The sequence below is a fragment of the Muntiacus reevesi genome, chromosome 7 (assembly GCF_963930625.1).
Source record: "Muntiacus reevesi chromosome 7, mMunRee1.1, whole genome shotgun sequence".
NCBI classification, from domain to species: domain Eukaryota; kingdom Metazoa; phylum Chordata; class Mammalia; order Artiodactyla; family Cervidae; genus Muntiacus; species Muntiacus reevesi.
The window spans coordinates 76036285-76058204 of NC_089255.1; the positions used below are offsets into that span (position 1 = coordinate 76036285).

General features: G+C 38.7%; 1 protein-coding gene across 8 annotated transcripts in view; it reads left to right on the plus strand.

The window, feature by feature from the left end:
- The window catches only part of GARIN2 (golgi associated RAB2 interactor family member 2), a 31745-nt gene extending 24572 nt beyond the window's left edge, over positions 1 to 7173 (plus strand). For 6 of the 8 annotated variants that reach the window (XM_065940754.1, XM_065940755.1, XM_065940756.1 and 3 more), the window contains 2 exons: positions 921 to 949; positions 1436 to 1756. In XM_065940754.1, the coding sequence (XP_065796826.1) occupies positions 921 to 949; positions 1436 to 1473 (67 nt within the window). In that variant the 3' untranslated portion in view covers positions 1474 to 1756. Of the gene's footprint in view, positions 1 to 920; positions 950 to 1435; positions 1757 to 6814 lie in introns of those variants that run through there. The other 2 variants (XM_065940760.1, XM_065940761.1) reach the window with 2 other exon arrangements.
- Positions 7174 to 21920: the final 14747 nt, after the last annotated feature.

The following is a 21920-nucleotide window of genomic DNA, read 5'->3' on the forward strand; positions in this document are numbered from 1 at the left end:
AATTTTAAAAAGATATCAGGCATGCAGAAAACAAACTTTATCCAAAGATATCTCTGAAAGTAAAATAGTCCAAAAAACTGACAGCTAGTCTCCTACTTTATATCCACTAAGCTGTAAGAAATTGTAGTAACTTGGATGAACGATTGAGGTTATTCACCTAGAAGATTCCCATCAAGGCCACCAAGGTTGTGATGAAGAGCTAGCAGAGGTGGGCAACTGCAAACCCTGGCACCCATCCATTCCAGAATATACCCCACCTGTCTACAAGAGCATATATTCCCAATGCAACTGACTCTGTTTACAGAAACCCCTGAACAGCAGCAGTTAGCTTCTTTTACCCTCAACCCCAAATGAGTTTTTAGGATCTGGAGATGTAGTATGATAGGTAGGGATCCTTACAGCCTCACTGAGTGACAGGTGATAGTCACAATAAAAATAGATTATATGTAATTACATATAATTCACTTTTATGGCTTTTATAGGTTGGACAGCTTGCATGTTACATAAATTTAGGTAATTTTACTCTAAGATGTATTATAATGGATAATACCCTTGGCTTGGGCTTCCCACATGGCACTAGTGGTAAAGAACCTGCTTGCCATTGCAGGAGATATAAGAATCGTGGGTCAGTCCCTGAGTTGTGAAGATCCCCTGGAGGAGGGCATGACAACCCTCTCCAGTTGTTACCTGCAGAATCCCAGGGACAGAGGAGCCTGGTGAGCTACAGTTCACAGGGTTGCGTAGATCTGGACATGACTGAAACAGCTTAGCACACGCATATGCACCCTTGGCTTACTATGTGTGTCATTACTGCCTACTAAGTTCTTAGAGAATGGCTGTTTTCTCATACCTAGTAATTCTTTCCTAAATATTTGCGGTTATACTGGCCAAACTTTGAAATGTGCTATTTATTTTTACAGGAGCGGGAGAACTGATTCAGACATTTCAGGTATGGACCAAATTCCACCGTATTTCTTTGTAACAAGCAGTTACAAGCTTATTATCCCTGGTAACAAGCAGTCACCTCAGGGCCCTAGAGCAGAGCAACTAAGAACAAAGGAGTCAAGCCAGACATTTGGGGGCATTCCCTTTCTTGTCTTTGCTTCCTTCTGAGAGTCTGTCCTACAGAAACTGCCTCAAAGACTACATGCATGCTATCTTTCAAGCAGAAGGCACCACTGTGCTTTTTTCTGTGCTGATAAAGTTCCTCAATTCCCAGAATCTCTAACTCACAGGGCAGGAACCACTCCCAAGCTAGCTCTGCAGGCAGAACCAAACATGATATGGCCTGTTACTCCTGCTGATTTGGAAGGGAAGTGATCACAACTCAATTTCTTGGTAAATCTAAAATTGGCAACCCCTTTTTTCTTCCTGCTTGTGTCTTTGGCTTCTGTTTTGCTGTTAGGTGATAGAATTTAATGTTTTCTTCTGGCAGCTTTTTCTTTACATATTCCCATGTCTCGGGGTCATTAACTGTTAACAACTGTTTGAAGTGAAGGCTGTCATGTAAACACCAGCGGAGCGTTCTTCCCTTGCTTGCTGCTGACCCACTTCTCAGTGACTGTCTAACCTCTGGGGAGTAGAAGAGACCTCTGCTCCAGTCATGCACATAAGAGAACATCATGGAAGGAACACAAAATCACATTTCATTGAACTTAAAAAGGAGGGGGAAAAGAATACAGAAACACTTGAAGGTGTTTTTTAGTCACATTTGCAAGAGTCGTACAAAAAAAAAGAAAAGAAAAGAAAATGATTGGTGGGGAGAACTAAATGGAAAAGGGGATCAACCTGTATTTTTGGGGGAGCACATGCAGAAATATATAAAATTATACACATGAAATTTATATAATGTTAAATAAGTAAATATTAGCTCAATAAAGGTGTTTTTTTTAAGCCAATGATTATAGAAAAACTATTTATACAAACAGGATTCATCTTTGGGCCTTCCCACTGGACTTTAGTGTCCAAAAGTACTAGAGGAGCTTCACTATAATGTGGTTTTTACCTATATTCCAATCTATAAAACTGAACCTGAAAACAAATGCTATTATAGTTTATAAGAAAAATACAAAATTTCCCTCACAGTATATAGAATTTTCATCTATCAATTTCTATTCCAAATTTTATTTCAAAAAGAAATCAAATCTGTAAAAATTCCCAAGATATGCTATCACAGACAAATATTTTCCTCTTATTTTCTAAAGGCAATATTAAATCTAGCAAAAGCTTTATCACTTAATACATAATTAGTAGCTAGGCATATAATTAGTACATTCTTCATACATTCTGAAGTACTCCTTATTTAAGCCATGGAAATTTAAAAGTAATATAGGACATTGATGCTTTCATTTTCATCTTATATGTGACTGATTCACTTGCCTCCTGGCACAAACTCAATTTTGTTCAACTGAACAAACATTCAATGCCCATCTATTATATATGAGGCACTGAGACAGTCTCTGGGAGAGATTAAAAATAAATAACAGGACACATACCTGGCCTCAAGACATGTGCACAAATAATGTAAGTTGGAACGTTACAGGCCCTCTAAGAGAAAAGTAGAGAGCATACTTTTTGCTCAAAAGAGAAAATCATGAAGGAGTCTATGAAGGTGGCAATCTTTGTGTTAGGAAAGGGGAAACAAGAATATCCAACTCTGTGTGACCCCGTGGACTATACAGTCCATGGAATTCTCCAGGCCAAAATACTGGCGTGGGTAGCCTTTCCCTTCTCCAAGCAGGTCTTCCCAACTGGGGAATCAAACCAGTGTCTCCTGCATTGCAGGCAGATTCTTTACCAACTGAGCTATTAGGGAAGCCCGATATAAGCAACAGGGTGGGCAAAATCACAGGGCTGGGGCAATGTTGGGCATATTCAGTTTAGGAGCACTGAGAGCAAGGCAGGAGCCAGTCTGGAGGAGTCTTAATCCACACTAAGGAGTTTGGATAGTACTGCTTGGGAGGTAAGCAGGATCCACTGAAAAGCCAGGGAAATGACAAAATTAATATTACATTTTAGGTAGCTTACTCTGACTGCAGTCCCTAAGAGAAGTTGAAACAGGTTAGAGGCAGAACGTCATTATAATAGTCTGGGTGAAAGGTACCCAAGTCTTGACCAGGTAAGAAGCAGTGAGATGAAAAAAAGACCTGAACACACAGTCAACAGGCTTTAACACCTAACTGCTTGTGAAAACAAGAGAAAAAAAAAAAGTAGAGTTTGTGAGGCAACTGACTAGGAGGTACTGAGTCCATGAAACAAGCTGGGAAAAGGAAAAAAATCTGGAAGGAAAAGGTGAAGAAATAAGCTATGAAACACTGAACTTGCAATTGAAAGTCCTAGATTTTGGTTGTGCTTGTCCTGTTTCACGAATGTATCATTTAATCTCTCTGGGTCTCAGTCTCCTCAGCTATCAAATGTGTGTGCATATGGGTGGGGGAATGAAGGCGTGACTGGTGTCTCAAGGCCCTTTCTGCTCCTATGGTTTATTAGCTCATGTTTGTGATCCTGGTGGCCCATCTATGTAAATTTTAGCAGGCAGCTTGAAATGGGGCTCTAGAAATGAGTAGTTGAGGAAAGATACAGCAAACATGCAGCAAAATTCCACTCTGAGTTTGTTAAATGATGAAGCTGGTACAATGTACTAATTTGGCCTGCAGTTTTCACCAAGTATTAATTATTTTCCCTGTTTGTTTTATTTCCTATACTTTCTCATTCTTTCCACTTTCCTTTCCTTTATCCTCTCCCTTTTCCTTACGTAGGCTTGTACAGTTTTTCAATTTTCCCTCTGATCAGCATTTCTTTCCCCCTTGCCACACTCCTCTAAATCACTTTTTTCCCCTTTCACACTCCCTTACTCACACTTAACACTCTTCACCCCAAGGAGGCAAAGATTAGTAACCTTGTCCTATTGAATTTAGACTGAATGTAGACTGAAAATAACTTTGTAAATCTGATTTCTATTTTAGGCAGAAGCCAGAATAATAACTGTTCCCACAGAAGTAAATCAAATCACTGTTTCTATTAACTTCATCAGATTCACATTCAACAACTCTTGGGCAAGGCTAGTTGGGGACAGCAGTCTCCAATTCTCTCTAACCTCTGAGCAGTTTAGAAGAATTACACTTTTCCTCCTTTTTGAGTAGGGTCTCAGGTAAATCAGCGCTTCAAACGTACTGTTTTTATGAAAAGTCTATAAGGTAGGGCCCAGGCTAAACCCATCTCTTTGGATCTGGATCCATCTCTCTCCTTTCTTGACTTTCCACTTCTTACCTGCCTAAGCTTTATTCTTTTATTCTCTTTAATTTTGCTGATTTTCTTTACAATGAGCCCAAACAGTAGGCTTATCTATGATCCCCTGGCATTTTTCCAAGATGGAAAGAAAAGAGACACAGGACAGATTAAGAAAAGAAGAGAGAGGGAAATCATTTATGAAATACTGGGAATGTCCTCCCCTCCCCCACCCATCTATCTTTTCCATTTTCTTCCTAATTATGGCAAATCAAACCCTTGGAATCCTAAGAAGTAATGGGAGAATGCTAAAAGGGAAACTGAAATTTAACAATGGGCTACATTGGAAAGAATGAAGACATTTTTGATGAGGTTAGAAAATCATTTGAATTTAAGACTCAAGTTCTCTTTCTTTCTGTGACTTTCTTCTCTCCGGTTTTTGGCCTTTTTCTTTCTTTCTCACTTCCTGTTTCTAATAATCTCACTTCCACTTTGCTGAACTATATTCTGGCTCTCTGCTCTCCTGTCAAATCCTCTCTAAATTCCTCAATCTCGTGCCTCATCTGTCCTCCCTTTCTCAGGGGAATGGATGTGAGGAAAGGAAAGTAAAACAGGAAAAGAAAAGGCCAATGGAAAAAACATATAAGACAACTTAAAGGTAATGTTTGCAGTTATAAGTCTCTATAGATGTAAATGACAGACATGACACTTTCACAAAAAGTTGTCAGTAAACTGAATCTTTTAACAGTGAATCATATTACTTCTATTATAGTAATAATAGAGGTGGAATGGAATGTTGAGGGTTTCGTTGTGGTTTCTGCTCTAGAATCCACCAGGGGTCAAAATGTAACATCAGCAGGGCGAGAGGGCGCTTCAGGTGAGGCACTGGAAGAGAATTACTTGCTGCTGCTCTTAGCAATGATTCCTTTCATTCTCATTGCTACTCTTCCTCTCTGCTCCCTTATCATACTCTTTCCCAACCTACTTTCTCAGATTAGCCCACACAGCCAAAGCCTCTTACTTTCACACCAAAAGTTATACAAATACTTAGAGTCCCTAGAGGGCTGCCATGGACACCTGCACAGATTGTGCACTGCCCAGAGTTGGGAGGCCCATTCACAAAGTAGTCTCTGCGATGAATAACTTGCCCAGCTGTGTGTGGTGGCCAACAGTGCACTAAGTTCCTCTGAGACATGCTTTACAGCGAGCTATTTATGAATGAAACTTCTCTCATTTGCCTCTCCTAATATAACGAATGCTGTGTGTGTGAGAGAGAGACTGTGCATATGCACACACATACATTTAAGGCTAAATTCACAGAATTAAACAGACAGTTGGTGAAGCAGAGGTGACTCCAGCAGGAAGCACATGCCCATCTTATCAGGGTTCTGATGATGGAATTGAGGTGCCTACCCTTTTCTCCACCTTTCTGTCACTCTGCCAACCAAAATCAGTTTAGTATTTGAGCACTCAGTTTATTAACCGGGCCCGCCATCAGCCAGAGATAATGCACCAGAGAAAAACAAATGTGGCTAAAAATTATCAAATGTTCACGCACAGTAATCCCCTGGCCTCCACATACACTCTTCAGTCTGTGTTGTTCTTCTGTCACTTCTTTTCCCTCATCAAGTATGCTCTTACTAATGTTCTATGGTGCTGGACAGTGAAGGGATGGCACTCAGGGTGACATGCTGGTTCCTACACCCACCTAGGGAGAGGTCCAAGTCTGGCTATTTCTCAATGTATGATAGCCTTTAGAAGGAGAAATTCCTTTTAAAAGTGAACTCAATATACTACAGCAATTTCATCCTTTGACTGATATATTCTATAATAAGAAATTTCAAACACTGTGGTCTCATTAAGAAAGAGCTATAAATGCAAAGAGTCGGACATGACTGAGTGACTGAACTGAACTGAACTGACAAATGCAAAGAAGGGCAAAAATAATGGCATATATAACATATTTAGATCTTGACTTTGGAAATTATAAAAGTGGCTTCCAAATATTTAAATTGTGAATTACTAATATAAGGGGAAAGGTAGATTTTTTTTTACATGGCGAAAAAAGTTTGCTACTAATAAAGACTTCATATTGACATTATTACAACTGAAATCATGTGAAAGATACTAGGCCCCTTATTTACAATAAGCACAAATTATGTGTGTGTAAATCTCACATACATTTGACTAATTTCAGGACTCAGTTTGGCACAAATTAAGAACTTGCAAATAATTCAATGACAATGTCTATAAGCCCTAAAGAATAAAAGCCCATAATTTTAATCTTGACTTCTTGATTTACTAGGTAACTACATGGTAGAAATAATTTTTAATAACAAAAATTTTTAAAAATTCCTTTAACATTGTATCAACTTCTAGATTTAAAAAAATACCTTACCTGTCCAAAGGCTACTTATTGTTATATTAAGACACATTCTATTATAAATGTAATTTTACTTATTTCAATCACTTAATTTACTCATATTTAGTTATTTTAAGTTTTACACTTAACAATAATAACTTTAAAAGATTCTGTATTTCAGACTTTTGAATTAACTGAACTAACTCCATCTTTTTTCTTTACCAGATAAATGTAAACTAATAAATTAAAAGCAAGCACAGCTCAAGAAATAACAATTGAAGGAAAGGAAAACAAAGCAGCATCTTTCAGGTGGCAGAAATAAAGGCTACTACTAATCATTAAGCATTCGATCCATGTCAGTCTTTCTTAAATCTTAATGATTGTAATTGTGGATACTGATTTTAAACCAAATAGAAAACTATATAATTCGTAAACTCAATTTTTACCTGTAGGGCTTCTTTTCTGTGGGATTGTTGAATCAATATGTTGTTCTCTTTGGTTTCACTTTTCTCGTTTGGACATTCGCCCACCGCTGTGTTGTTTCTCACATGGGGTGCTCCGGGGTCCTCAAAGCCAGGACCATATTATTTCCATCTTTGTGTTTCAGTGAGCACCTGGCCTAAGAGGCAGTACTTATGGAATCAATGAATGCCATTTTCAAACAAGTTTTTTAAATTCTCTGACTTTTAAAAATAAAGGAAATACAGACAATCCCCATTCAAAGAATCGTTTGGATTAAAAAAAAAACAAACATTTACTTATTTGGCTGTATCGGGTCTTGGTTGCAGCACATGGACCCTCTAATTGTGTCCTGTGGGCTCGGTAGCCACAAGTAGGATCTTATTTCCCCACCAAGGATCAAACTCACATTCCCTGCATTTCAAAGCAGACTTTTAACCACTGGACCACCAGGGAAGTTCCTGTTTGGATTTTTAAAAGCCACCACTTACCTATTTTCAAAACTTTGCCAGTCCTTCTTCCATGTGCCTTGCATAGATTCTCAGTCTTCACAGTAATCTGAGGGGTATGATTACTTTTCTGTTTTACAGACAGATGGTGAAAGTGAAGCTTGGACAATTAACTTACTTGTTCAAAATCATACAGCTAAAAATATGTGTGTGTGTGTGTGTATATATATTTTTTTAAATTGTATACAGATAGTACTGGTATTTTCTACCAGTGACCTGAGTTGCAGTAACAAATATGTCTCCCCTCTATCTTCCATTTTCTGTCCCACAAACAATGCTCTAGAACTACATAGTCCAATATGGTAGCAAATGGTTATGTATGGGTCTACTGAGCACTTGAAATGTGGCTAGTGCAACTGAGAAACTGAATTTTAAACTTCTTTTCATTTTAATTAAAAAAAAACTGAAGCAGTGTAGAATTCTTCTTCATCAAACATAAATCTTTCTTGGGTAAGGTTATGTTTTTTCACTTCAACTCTTGGAAATTTAGCATCTGTACTGTGATAAAGTATAAAAAAGTGTAAAATATGCAATCGATTTTTAGGCCTTAGTATGAAAAAGAATGTAAAATACCTCAATAATTATTATATAGATTGTATGTTTAAATTATAATATTTTAGCTATATTGGGTGAAAATTTAGAAATTAATTTCATGTGTCTCTTTTTACTTTTTAATTGGCTACTAAATAGTGTTTCACAAAATTATATATGTGGCTCATTTTATATTTCTATTGGACAGTGCTATAGGGGAAAACCTTCTACCTAGCCCCCTTGGCCCACAGCCCGGGAGATTCTTCCCTTCTTTCCTTGCTGTTCCAGAGATGAAAGGGATTTCTTTCCCACTTCTACAATCAGAGATGAAATAGCGAGCAACCAAGAGAAGATTAATATCAGGGTCATTTTTAAGATATGAATATACGTAAACTAAAAGTTTCTAATTTGGAGTTGACTGTTTCATTATAGAAAATGCTTTGTTGAGAGTGATTACCTGGAACAAATTGGTTCTTTAGGAAGAAAGTCACAACCATGACTGAGTAATATCACCCGGTAACAGAGTCCTTCAAAAGGCAGTACCAGACCACACCAACTGTGGGTGACAATGTGGAACAACTAGATCCTTCATACATCATGGCCCCTACACAACCACTTTGGAAAACAGGAAATGCCTTACGAAGTTAAGACATTCTTATTAGATGACCAAATGATGCTACTCTATGTATTTATTCAAGAAAACTAAAAACATGTTTACAAGACATATGTTCACAACAAGACTTGTACACAAATATTCAAAGGAGTTTTGCTCATAATAACCAAAATCTGAAAACAAACCAGATACCTGCCGACAGGTAAATGGTTCAACAGACTGTGGTGTATTCATGTATGTATGAATATATTCATACATATTCATAGTATGTATTCATACTACTTCATAACAACAAAAACATGCAACAACGAAGTCAGATACAAAAGGAACATACATATGAAGGACTTCCCTGGCAGTTCAGTGGTTAAGACTCTGAGCTTCCAATGAAGGGGGAGTGGGTTCAATCCCTGACCAGGGAACTAAAAGCCCACATGCTCCTGCAACACGGCCAAAAGGAAGAAAATAAAAAAATAGATAACTATATGATTCAATTGAATCGAATATTCATAAGACAAAATCAGTTTACAAAGACAGATTAGTAATTTCATGGAGTGGAGGTGGATAAGATATTTCATGCAGAGGATATTGACAGCAAAGTAGTAAAGGAAACACTGAGGTGAAAGTAAGTCATATTATCTTAACTTGGGTGATATTAATAGTTACAGTGGTGTATGCATTTATCTAACTTACTACTTTAAAGTGGATGCATTTTGTTGCATATAAATTATACCTCAACAAAATGATGTTTTAAGGCAGTACTATACTTTTATAGCAAAAAAGAAACCCTAGGAAGTTCATCCTGAAGTTGCAAACTTTTATTAGGTGTAAACACACACACACATGCACACACACCCAAACTTGCTTGCTCTTAATAATGTACTGAATTTTTTTCTTAAAAATAGATTTTTGGTCAGAGAAAATTCATAAATATTCCATAATTGAGTTGTTTCAACTTCTGCAATACTCATTCTTTACTATGCAACACATAAGACAGGTTTATAACATTTACCTAAGATTTTAGAATTTTGTACTAGTACTCCTTTATCTTATTTTCCACATCTATAAAAATAGTTGATCTCATAACACATTGATTCCTCAGTACAGCACTGTCCAATGGAATTTCTATGATTATGAAAAGCTCAATATTTGTGCTATCCAATATGGTCAGCATTGCCTTAGAACACAACTCTTAAGACAATGTCTATTATAAGAAAAAATATTTTCATGGTCCATTATACTTTAATACAAAAATATTTTAAACTATACTTTGGAAATCTTTCAATAAAATGAAGGTGATGTTCTATGTGAAAGGATAAATAAGTGGTACATATAAATACCAGGTATTAATCTTGAGCATATCTGGTTGTCAAGTTATGGTCAAGTTAGGTGGAATGGTCTGTTAATGTCAATATTTAAGGAAAATTCAACTAAAGACCTAAAAGCTCATTACATGGCTGATTTGAATACAGTGTTACCTCTCGAGGAAGCAGATGATCTCCATAATTTGGATATGAAGTCAGTCCTTAGATGTGTCATATTTGTTAGAAGGGCCTTTAGACATAAACAGACTGAGACATCAGAAGTGTACCCTTGTCCTCTGTCCCTGTTATCACCACAGGACTCAGGAACAGAGATGGCTATTACCTTTCTGGCTACTGGGAATGCTACTGGTGCCACTGCATGGGACCAGGATAAAGTAGAGGAATCTCAGATATTCTGGCTGGAGAACTAGCATGAGTGCTACAGGAAGCAATTCCCACAGTCATGAATTTTACCTGGAAAACACATTTTATGGTGCACTGGTGAAGTTTTGTAGGAGCAATTTTTAGATCAAATAAGATTTTGTGGGTTTTGGAACTGATTTATAACCTCACCATAACTATAACTTGTCTGTTATTTGAGAGATCTTGTATCATAGCTCAGTTGGTAAAGAATCTGCCTGCAATGCAGGAGACCTGGGTTTGATCCCTGGGTTGGGAAGATCCCCTGGAGAAGGGAAAGGCTACCCACTCCGGTATTCTGACCTGGAGAATTCCATGGACTGTATAGTCCATGGGGTCACAAAGAGCTGGACAGGGCTGAGCGACTTTCACTCACTCGCTCACTGTATCTTTAAATACGTCAAGCAGATCTACAGTTTGCAAGGCAGGAATTCTCTGTGGCTCACTGAACACCTAAGTAAAGGCATCTTACTAGGGCAAAAGCAACATGACTTCTGAAAGGGAAGACTCATGCCACAGGAGTCTATTAAAGTTCACTAAGGCTAAGTCTGAAGACAAGGGAGACTTTATAGAATTTTAGAGTATGAACTTATTTGAACTGTCCACACCTTTTGACAAAGTGCCACATCCAAAGTATTTTGCTATGTGTAGAAAGCAACTCTGCTGTGGGAGTATGGCATTTCCTATGCACATAAGAATAAAATAAGGGTTTTCTGCAAGGACTGAGGCAGGTCCTTGGTGGGTTCGGGGAAGAGTGATACACCTAATATTACAGTGAATGTGGACACAGACAATAGATTGCGATAATGCTTTAAACATTATTTGATTTTATCTCAGTTCAGCTCAGTCACTCAGTTGTGTCCCACTCTTTGCGACCCCATGGACTGCAGCATGCCAAGCTTCCCTGTCCATCACCAACTCCCAGAGCTTGCTCAAACTCATGTCCATAGAGTCGGTGATGCCATCCAACCGTCTCATCCTCTGTCGTCCCCTTTTCTTCCTGCCCTCAATCTTTCCCAGCATCATGGTCTTTTCTAATGAATCAGTTCTTTGCACGAGGTGGCCAAAGTATTGGAGTTTCAGCTTCAGCATCAGTCCTTCCAATGAACATTCAGGACTGATTTCCTTTAGGGTTGACTGGTTTGATCTCTTTGCAGTCCAAGGGCCTCTCAAGAGTCTTCTCCAACACCACAGTTCTAAAGCATCAATTCTTTGATGCTTAGCCTTCTTTATGGTCTAACTCTCACGTCCATACATGACTACCAGAAAAACCACAGCTTTGACTAGACGGACTTCTGTCAGCAAAGTGGTATCTCTGTTTTTTAATATGCTGTCTAGGTTGGTCATAACTTTTCTTCCAAGGAGCAAGTGTCTTTTAATTTCATGGCTGCAGTCTCCATCTGCAGTGATTTTGGAGCCCAAGAAAATAAAGTCTGTCACTGTTTCCATTGTTTCCCCATCTATTTGCCATGAAGTGATGGGACCGGATGCCATGATACTCGTTTTTTGAATGTTGAGTTTCAAGCCAGCTTTTTCACTCTCCTCTTTCACTTTCATCAAGAGGCTCTTCAGTTCCTCTTTGCTTTCTGCCATAAGGGTGGTATCATCAGCATATCTGAGGTTATTGATATTTCACCCGGCAATCTTGATTCCAGTTTGTGCTTCATCCAGCCTGGCATTTTGTATGATGTACTCTATATATGACCTGGAAAACTCTATAACTGACCTGGAAAAGGTCAGTTTTCATTCCAATCCCTAAGAAAGGCAATGCCAGAGAATGTTCAAACTACCGCACAATTGCACTCATTTCACACACTAGCAAAGTAATGCTCAAAATTCTCCAAGCTAGGCTTCAACAATACATGAACCATGAACTTCCAGATGTTCAAGCTTGTTTTAGAAAAGACAGAGGAACCAGAGATCAAATTGCCAACATCTGCTGGATCATCAAAAAAACAAGAGAGTTCCAGAAAAAACATCTATTTCTCTTTACTGACTATGCCAAAGTCATTGACTGTGTGGATCACAATAAACTGTGGAAAATTCTGTAAGAGATGGGAATACCAGACCACCTGACCTGCCTCTTGAGAAATCTGTATGCAGGTCAGGAAGCAACATTTAGAAATGAACATGGAAAAACAGACTGGTTCCAAATAGGAAAAGGAGTACGTCAAGGCTGTATATTGTCACCCTGCTTATTTAACTTATATGCAGAGTACATCATGAGAAACGCTGGGCTGGATGAAGCACAAGGTGGAATCAAGATTTCCTGGAGAAATATCAATAATCTCAGATATGCAGATAACACTTATGGCAGAAAGTGAAGAGGAACTAAAGAGCCTCTTGATGAAAGCGAAAGAGGAGACGGAAAAACTGGCTTAAAGCTCAACATTCAGAAAACAAAGATCATGGCATCCGGTTCCATCACTTCATGGCAAATAGATGGGGAAACAATGGAAACAGTGACAGACTTTATTTTGGGGGCTCCAAAATCACTGCAGATGGAGACTGCAGCCATGAAACTAAAACACACTCCTTGGGAAAAAAGTTATGACCAACCTAGGCAGCATATTAAAAAGTAGACATTACTTTGCCAACAAAGGTCCGTCTAGTCAAGGCTATGGTTTTTCCAGTAGTCATGTATGGATGTGAAAGTTGGACTGTAAAGAAAGCTGAGCACGGAAAAATTGATGCTTTTGAACTGTGGTGTTGAAGACTCTTGAGAGTCCCTTGGACTGCAAGAACCAGTCCATCCTAAAGGAGATCAGTCCTGAGTGTTCACTGGAAGGACTGACGCTGAAGCTGAAACTCCAATACTTTGGCCACTTCATGCGAAGAGTTGACTCATTGGAAAAGATCCTGATGCTGGGAAAGACTGAAGGCGAGAGAAGAAAGGGACAATAGAGGATGAGATGATTGGGTGACATCACCGACTCAATGGACATGAGTTTGAGTAAACTCCAGGAGTTAATGATGTACAGGGAGGCCTGGCGTGCTGCAATCCATGGGGTCGCAAAGAGTCGGACACGACTGAGTGACTGACGTTAACTTAACTGAACTCTATATATAAGTTTAATAAGCAGGGTGACAATATACAGCCTTGATGTACTCCTTTCCCAATTTGGAACCAGTTCATTGTTTCATGTCCATTTCTAACTGTTGCTTCTTGACCCGCATACAGATTTATCAGGAGGCCAGTCAGGTGGTCTGGTATTCCCAGCTCTTGAAGAATTTTTCACAGTTTGTTGTGATCCACACAGTCAAAGGCTTCATCATGGTCAATGAAGCAGAAGTAGATTCTGGAACTCTCTTGCTTTTTTGATGCTCCAACAAATGTTGGCAATTTGACCTGGTTACTCTGCCTTTTCCAAAGCCAGCTTGGACATCAGGAAGTCCTCGATTTATGTACTGTCGAAGCCTAGCTTGGAGAATTTTGAGCATTACTTTGCTAGCATGTGAGATGAGTGAAATTGTGTGGTAGTTTAAACATTCTTTGGCATCGCCCTTCTTTGGGATTGGGAGAAAAGGGACCTTCTCCAGTTCTATGGCCACTGCTGTGTTTTCACAGCATCATCCTTTAGGATTTGAAATAGCTTAGCTGGAATTCCATCACCTCCACTAGCTTTGTTTGTAGTGATGCTTCCTAAGGCCCACTTGACTTTGGACTCCAGGATGTCTGGCTCCAGGTGAGTGATCACACCATCCTGGTTATGTGAGTCATTAAGGTCTTTTTTGTACAGTTCTTCTGTGTATTCTTGCCACCTCTTCTTAATATCTTGTTTCTGTCCATAATGTTTCTGTCCTTTCTTGTGCCCATCTAGGCATGAAATGTTCCTTTGTTATCTCTAATTTACTTGAAGAGATCTCTAGTCTTTCCCATTCTGTTGATTTTATCTACCTAATACAAATGGTCATTGCTCAAAGGAGAGCAACAAGCTTAAAGCTCACCAATAAAATATTCCTCAGCCATAAATATGTTAACATGTAATTTATTGATGTGGTCCATGAGGTCGCTAAGAGTCAGACACGACTGAGCGAATTTACTTTCACGTTTCAACTTTCATGCATTGGAGAAGGAAATGGCAACCCACTCCAGTGTTCTTGCCTGGAAAATCCCAGGGAAGGGGGAGCCTGGTGGGCTGCCGTCTATGGGGTTGCAGAGTCGGACACAACTGAAGTGACTTAGCAGCAGCAAAGTACTTACAACATGCTAGATTACCTGGTGGTTTTAAAAATATGTCCACAAATACCTGATGTTCTTCCCAAGAAATTTGCCTTTTTGGCCCTTGCCTTGGATGTAGGCTGGACTTAGTGGTTTGCTTCAAGTGGATAAAGTGGCAGTGGGGGTGGTGTGGTTTTGAAGTCTATGTCATTAAAAAGGCCCTGCAGTTTCTATCTTGGTTGTTCCTCTCTTGGATTGCTTATTCTGGGAGAGGTCAGCTGTCATGTCCTAAGGAAAAGTCCACATGGCCAGACACTGAGGCCCCTAGCTGACAGCTACCTGAGGAATATTCCTGAAAGCACTTTCTTCAGTCCAACTCACTTCAGATGACTACAGGCCCAGATGACATCTTCTGGAGACCCCCATCCAGAGCCACCCAGCTGAAGGAGCTCCTGCTTTCCTAACCCTCAGCAACTGGGATTACGGGACTTCCCTGGTGGCCCAATGGCTAAGACTCCGAGTTCCCAATGCAGACTCCAGTTCCACCCATGATCAGGAAACTAGATCTCACATACCACAACTAAGAGTTCCCACGCTGCAACAAAAATTGAAGATCCCTAGGACTGAAACTAAGACCCCATAAAAAAAATAAAATAAATATTTAAAAAAAAACCTAAATTTATATTTGTGGGCAATTTTGCATCACAAAATCTCAATTACCCTAATTCTACTATAAGAAGAGACTGTCCTTCTGGGTATATTTTATATAAGAACTTCTAGATGTTTTTTGAAATCTGTTAATATATTTTGGATACCCTTTGAAACAGCTCAATGTTCTCATTAAGGCTAATTCAAATGTAAACAGAAAAATAATTATCCTAACATAGCATAAAGGAAAGGTAATTATTAATCTTCTGATGCTTTACAAGGAGCTGGCTCTTTTCACTGCTAAACACAGTTGTGCTAAAAGATGGTTTTCAAGGAATAATTGTTCAATTGTGTGTGTGTGTTAGTCACTTAGTCGTGTCTGACTCTCTGTGACACCATGGACTGTAGCCCACCAGCTCCTCTGTCCATGGGATTCTCCAGGCAAGAATACTGGAGCAGATTGCAATTTCCTTCTCCAGCAGATCTTCCTGACCCAGGGATCAATCCCAGGTCTCCTGCATTGCAGGCAGATTCTTTACCATCTGAGCTATAGCTGAATAATGGGTTTGACTTCTAAGTTACCAGATAAGAAGAAACAGGAAACCCTCAGTTTCTGCATACTTTCAAGAGCCTTTAAACTTTGGTTTGTGTATTACAAATTAAATTTAAGTACCAAAGAAAAAACCAACAGTTCACACATTTTACCATGATCCTAGGTATATTCATCTATTACAGACTTAAAAGAAAAACCAAAATCAGTGCATTTGTATTCTTGTTACCAAAGTGTTCTCAGTTCTTCTGTGCCCCAAATCAATATCACAAGGTTTAGGACACTCCTGTTTGCTATTCCAGCCATCTTACATTTGCTTCAAGTGTTATCCAGGGGCTGTGAGACCTGAAAACTTTCAGTCTAAGTACTTGGTTAGTCAGACCCTGGGACTAGCTTCACACTCTTTACTTTTACTTGATTTAAAGCAGTTTATCTTCTCAAATATGGTTTGAAATTTTCTTCTAAAAAATACTCCGGAAAGTGACCCTAAAGTGTTCTTGGTGGTACTCCAGATCTCTTATTCAACCCAACACATTTTAAAAAACTTAGTTGTGGGCCAATGCATATTCTGTTTCTTCTGGAGTATACCAGATGTGAAAGTTAGGACTTTTTCAGGAGAAAGAAGCTTGTAGAGTCCCAGATATCTGTTTCCACTGAGTTTTTGCAAATTCCTAATTAGAATTATCTCATAATTCTAATTAGAATTGTATATGATCTGCTATTTCCATCAGAAACTCCCTTCCTCAGGCTAAGACTTCTCTACCCTGTCTCATGGCAGGGGTATGTATGCTCTGAACTGATATATCCACTAAAGGGTCACACATATAATAAACCCTTATAATCTGTCAGGTGTTAGAAACAAGATACCTAAGCTTGTCAGAGACATATAAGTTCAGAAGTAAAAGTTAAGTGCAACAAAATAGTAATATCTGTTACTACTTTCAAAGGAATTTCAAAGGAACTTTTTGCTTTCTAATTCTCTGTCCTATTAATCAGATGAGGATTTATTGCAGCAACTGGAATGATCCATGAAGCATAGGAAGGAGGTGATGAAGAACAAATACTTTTCTTTTTTGTGTTTTTTTATGCTATCTTCCTCCCTCAATACACAGTACTATCTAAGAGCAAAAACAATCATGTTTAGGCAGAATTTATTCTTTTTTTTTTTTTTTTAAGAATTTATTCTTAAGATGGGCTAGTCATAGGACAAAATTAGACAAAGCTTAAGTTTTTCTTTGATCATTTTTTTATTCTTACTCCACATACTCACGTCTGTTTCATTCATTCATTCATAAAATATCTACCAAGTACTGTCTATGTATTCCCCTGGAGTAGGAAATGGCAACCCATTCCAGTATTCTTGCCTGGAGGATTCCACAGACAGTGGAGCCTGGAGGGCTACAGTTCAAGGGGTTGCAAAGAGTCAGACATGACTGAGTGACTACGCACGCACACACACGTCTACATGTTGGGTACTGTTTAAGATACTGAGGAATCTAAAAATAAGTAGTGGTGAATAAAATAAAGTCCTTGCCATTACATTCAAAATAACAAATATGCAACATATCAGATGGTGAATAAATACAGTGAAAAATAAAGTTTGGGAGAAGGGATAAGGAGTGCTGGAAGGTGGGGCATGAGAGATGTTCTAGATTTTATCTAGAATAAGACAGGCCTCACTGATAAGATAACGTTTGAAATGAGACCTAAAGGAAGTGAGGGAGAGTAAGCATAGGGATACTGGATGTTTCAGGCATAAGAAAAAGCAAATGCAGAGGCTCTGAGGCACAAGCTGTTGGACTCTGTCAGGAGCAACAAAGATGCTAGCATAGCTGGTGGGAAATGAGAAGGAAAAGAGGAGTAAAAGTTGAGGTCAGGGAGATCATTCCAGGCTGCAAGAGACTGAGCAGAGCAGTGACTTGATCTCACTTTTACTTTAGCAGGATCCCTGTGGTTGCAATAACCAGAAAAGAAAATATGGGTGGGAAGGGCATACTGCAGTCATTCAGGCAACAGATGATGATGTCTTAGAGTAGGGTGGTAGCAGTGGGGTTGGTGAGAAGTGGTTAGAGAATGGAAACATTGTGAAGGTAGGAATAGAATCTCCTGATGGATTGAATGTGCAGTGGGAAAGAAAGCCTCAACAACTGGAAGAGTGACATTACCATGCATTAAACTGGACGAAAATGAAAAGTTTGATGTGTTAAATTTGTAATGCTCCCTAGAAATTCAGGAGAAGGAGGTGACAACCCACTCCAGTATTCTTGCCTAGAAATCCCATGGTTAGAGGAGCCTGTTGGGCTGCTGTCCATGGGGCTGCCCAGAGTCGGACACGACTAAAGCAACTTAGCATGCATGCATTGAAGGAGGAAATGGCAACCCACTCCAGTATTCTTGCCTGGAGAATCCCAGGGACAGAGGAGCCTGGTGGGCTGCTGTCTATGGAGTCTCACAGAGTTGGACACGACTGAAGCGACTTAGCAGCAGCAGCAGCTAGAAATTCAAATGAAGATGTTGAGTGAGCAGTTGAATAGGTGATTCTAAAGTTTACAGTAGAAGTTCAGACTAGAGATAAACTTTGGGTTTATAGTGTAAAGATGGAATTTAAAGCCACTGAGACTAGAGGAAATCATGTTGGAATGAGTGATAAAGAACATGATGATAAGAATATTTCACTCTGTTAATGCATATAGTGGTGGACACTATTCTAAGTACTTTACATAGACATTTCATTTAGTCTTTATGACCACTGGAAGTAGCAACTTTATTATCCTCAATTTATAGATGAGGAAACTGAATCTTGGAAACATTAAGTGACTTTCTTATGATCAAACACCTAGTAAGTGATAGGGCTGTCTTTTCAGACCTAGGCAGAAAGAAAAGTAAAATATTGTACGTGAGAGCCCTGAGACACTTCAGCTTTTAGCATTCAGGGGGATATAAAAAAGAACAAGCAGAGGAGACTGAGCAGGAGGATCCAGTGGGTAGGAAAAGAAGTTAGAATGGTACTTCTATTGCCCAAAGGACAAAACAAGAAAATGCTCATGGATGTCAAATGCTGATGGTGGCTCAAGGAAGATGAGGACAGAACACTGACCTTTGCATTTAAGAATGTGGCTCTTTCATCCCTCAGATTGGGAGAAAATAATAGCAAATGAAGCAACAAAGAATTAATCTCAAAAATATACAAGCAACTCCTGCAGCTCAATTCCAGAAAAATAAATGACCCAATCAAAAAATGGGGAATACGTGTAACTCTATGGCTGATTCATATCAATATATGACAAAACCCACTGAAAAAAAACACAAAAACAAAAACAAAAAATGGGCCAAAGAACTAAACAGACATTTCTCCAAAGAAGACATACAGATGGCTAACAAACACATGAAAAGATGCTCAACATCACTCATTATCAGAGAAATGCAAATCAAAACCACAATGAGGTACCATTACACGCCAGTCAGGATGGATGCTATCCAAAAGTCTACAAGCAATAAATGCTGAGAGGGTGTGGAGAAAAGGGAACCCTCTTACACTGTTGGTGGGAATGTGAACTAGTACAGCTGCTGTGGAGAACAGTGTGGACATTTCTTAAAAAACTGGAAATAGAACTGCCATATGACCCAGAGATCCCACTCCTGGGCACACACACCGAGGAAATCAGATCTGAAAGAGACACGTGCACCCCAATGTTCATCGCCACACTGTTTATAATAGCCAGGACATGGAAGCAACCTAGATGCCCATCAGCAGACGAATGGATAAGGAAGCTGTGGTACATATATACCATGGAATAGTACTCAGCCATTAAAAAGAATTCATTCAAATCAGTTCTAATGAGATGGATGAAACTGGAGCCCATTATACAGAGTGAAGTAAGCCAGAAAGATAAAGACCAATACAGTATACTATCACATACATATGGAATTTAGAAAGATGGTAACGATAACCCTATATGCAAAACAGAAAAAGAGACACAGATGTACAGAACAGACTTTTGGACTCTGTGGGAGAAGGCGAGGGTGGGATGTTTTGAGAGAACAGCATTGAAACGTGTATTATCTAGGGTCAAACAGATCACCAACCCAGGTTGGATGCATGAAACAAGTGCTCGGGCCTGGTGCACTGGGAAGACCCAGAGGGATCGGGTAGAAAGGGAGGTGGGAGGGGGGATCAGGATGGGGAATACATGTAAATCCATGGCTGATTCATGTCAATGTATGACAAAAACCACTACAATATTGTAAAGTAATTAGCCTCCAACTAATAAAAGAATAAATGGGAAAAAAATGTGGCTCTTCACAAAGCTGCTTTGAAGCAGTGGTAGAGTTAAATCAGAGTGGTGGTGGTGGAGTTGTATCTCTCAAAATCAGAGAGGGTGTGAGAGAGGACATACAAGGCATTAGAGTTCAGCTCTTTGGAGTTCAGCACAGGTACCACTCCAGATCCAGTCATAGGTATTCACATATGGATATGAATCAAAGTGACTGCTGAGATGAACACATTAAAAAAATAGAGATTTGATTGGGAGCTTGGTGAGGAAAAGATATAGGTAACATTATAGTCCTTTTCAAGGAGAACAAACTTGATTTCCTTTCGCTTGGCATTCATTCTTGGACTTTTCTTCATTAGATAAATTTCCAAGCTCCAAATTTGCTTACATCCTCCCTCCAAAATAAAAATTCTCCTGGGTCATGTTTTATTTCCTCACATTCTCAGCCTAGCACAGAACCAGCAAAGAAGGGTACAAATAAAAGTGTAATAAATGACTAACATCCTAAATAATGAATATCCTACCCTGAAGTTATTGTAGACTACTTGCTGCTCCTATAAAAAGCCCATATTTGTCTCTGTGGACTACACTCAGTCATTCAAATTGATTAAAATTTTATATCTATCTTTTAAAAGCCATATGTGAGATCTTTTCCTATTATTTTGGGTATTTTCATAGTAGTTTACTCTCCATCCCTCTTGTCCCCTAACCCCCACCATTAGAAGTTAGTAAAGCTTCTCTTAGCATAAGACTACCTTTCTCAAAGTCCACAGAGCACCTTATTCCCATACTTTCCCTTGTATTTTACCTATGTGAATGTGTCTTAGCTTGTCTATTCTCTTACCTTTTTATAGTCCAGGACAGGAACTGTCATGTGTTTTGATTCCCTACAGCCCAGTGCTTAGCACAGAGGAAGTACTCAATGTATGTATCTTAAATTAATGAATGAACATGAAAGTTGATTGAGTTGAATTAATACTGACCTATACTGAATGATACCAAAGCTAAAGGCAGACAGTTAGACCTCCCATTCCACATGGCAACAACTACACAGTGTTCCTAGCTTAAGGTCATAATATTTCTAGCTAAGTTTATGAAAGGTTAAGAAGTACAGAACTATAAAATATCAAAATAATAACAACTAAGCCCAATTAAATTAGAAAACTTTATGGTTTGTTGGTTTGTGTTCTGGGCTTTTTTGCATTTAAGAAATTTTTAGATATTCGTTGAATAATTAATATGACTACTAATTTATTGTTTCATAACTTCTCTGTTGATTCATAACATCTGAATCAGTGAGTATTCTTTTAACTTACATTATTTCTGATCACCTGGTTCATACAATTATGAAGTGATTAAGTTATTAATTCAGTTATGAAAATTCAGATTTCACTGGTACACAGAGGTGATAAAACCAAAGGGATATAATAACCTTAGTTAAGAATTTCATATCTAATGGTTAATGATAGAATCTTGAAAACTGAGATTTCAGACAGAGTTGTTGCAAATATCTGAAATACAGTATTAATATACTTCCCCAAAACCTTTAATGACATAAAATAGCACAATATTTTATTACATTAACATGTAATAGAAGCTGTTGTCAGATGATGGGCTGAGCAGATGCCAAAATGAGGAAGGAGGAAGGGTATTTACTATAATTACTCTCCATGGTACACTTGATTTTACAGTTTGGCTTTCATTACTCATCCAAAGTACTTACAAATTTGCCAGGGTGATTCAGTGGGTGAACTGCTTTGTGACAAGGATAGACAATTCTTCTGACTGGAGCTTAAACCACAAATTGCCCATTTTATTCTATTTGGGGATGAATATTATATTTTTTCAACCATTGATGCTATCC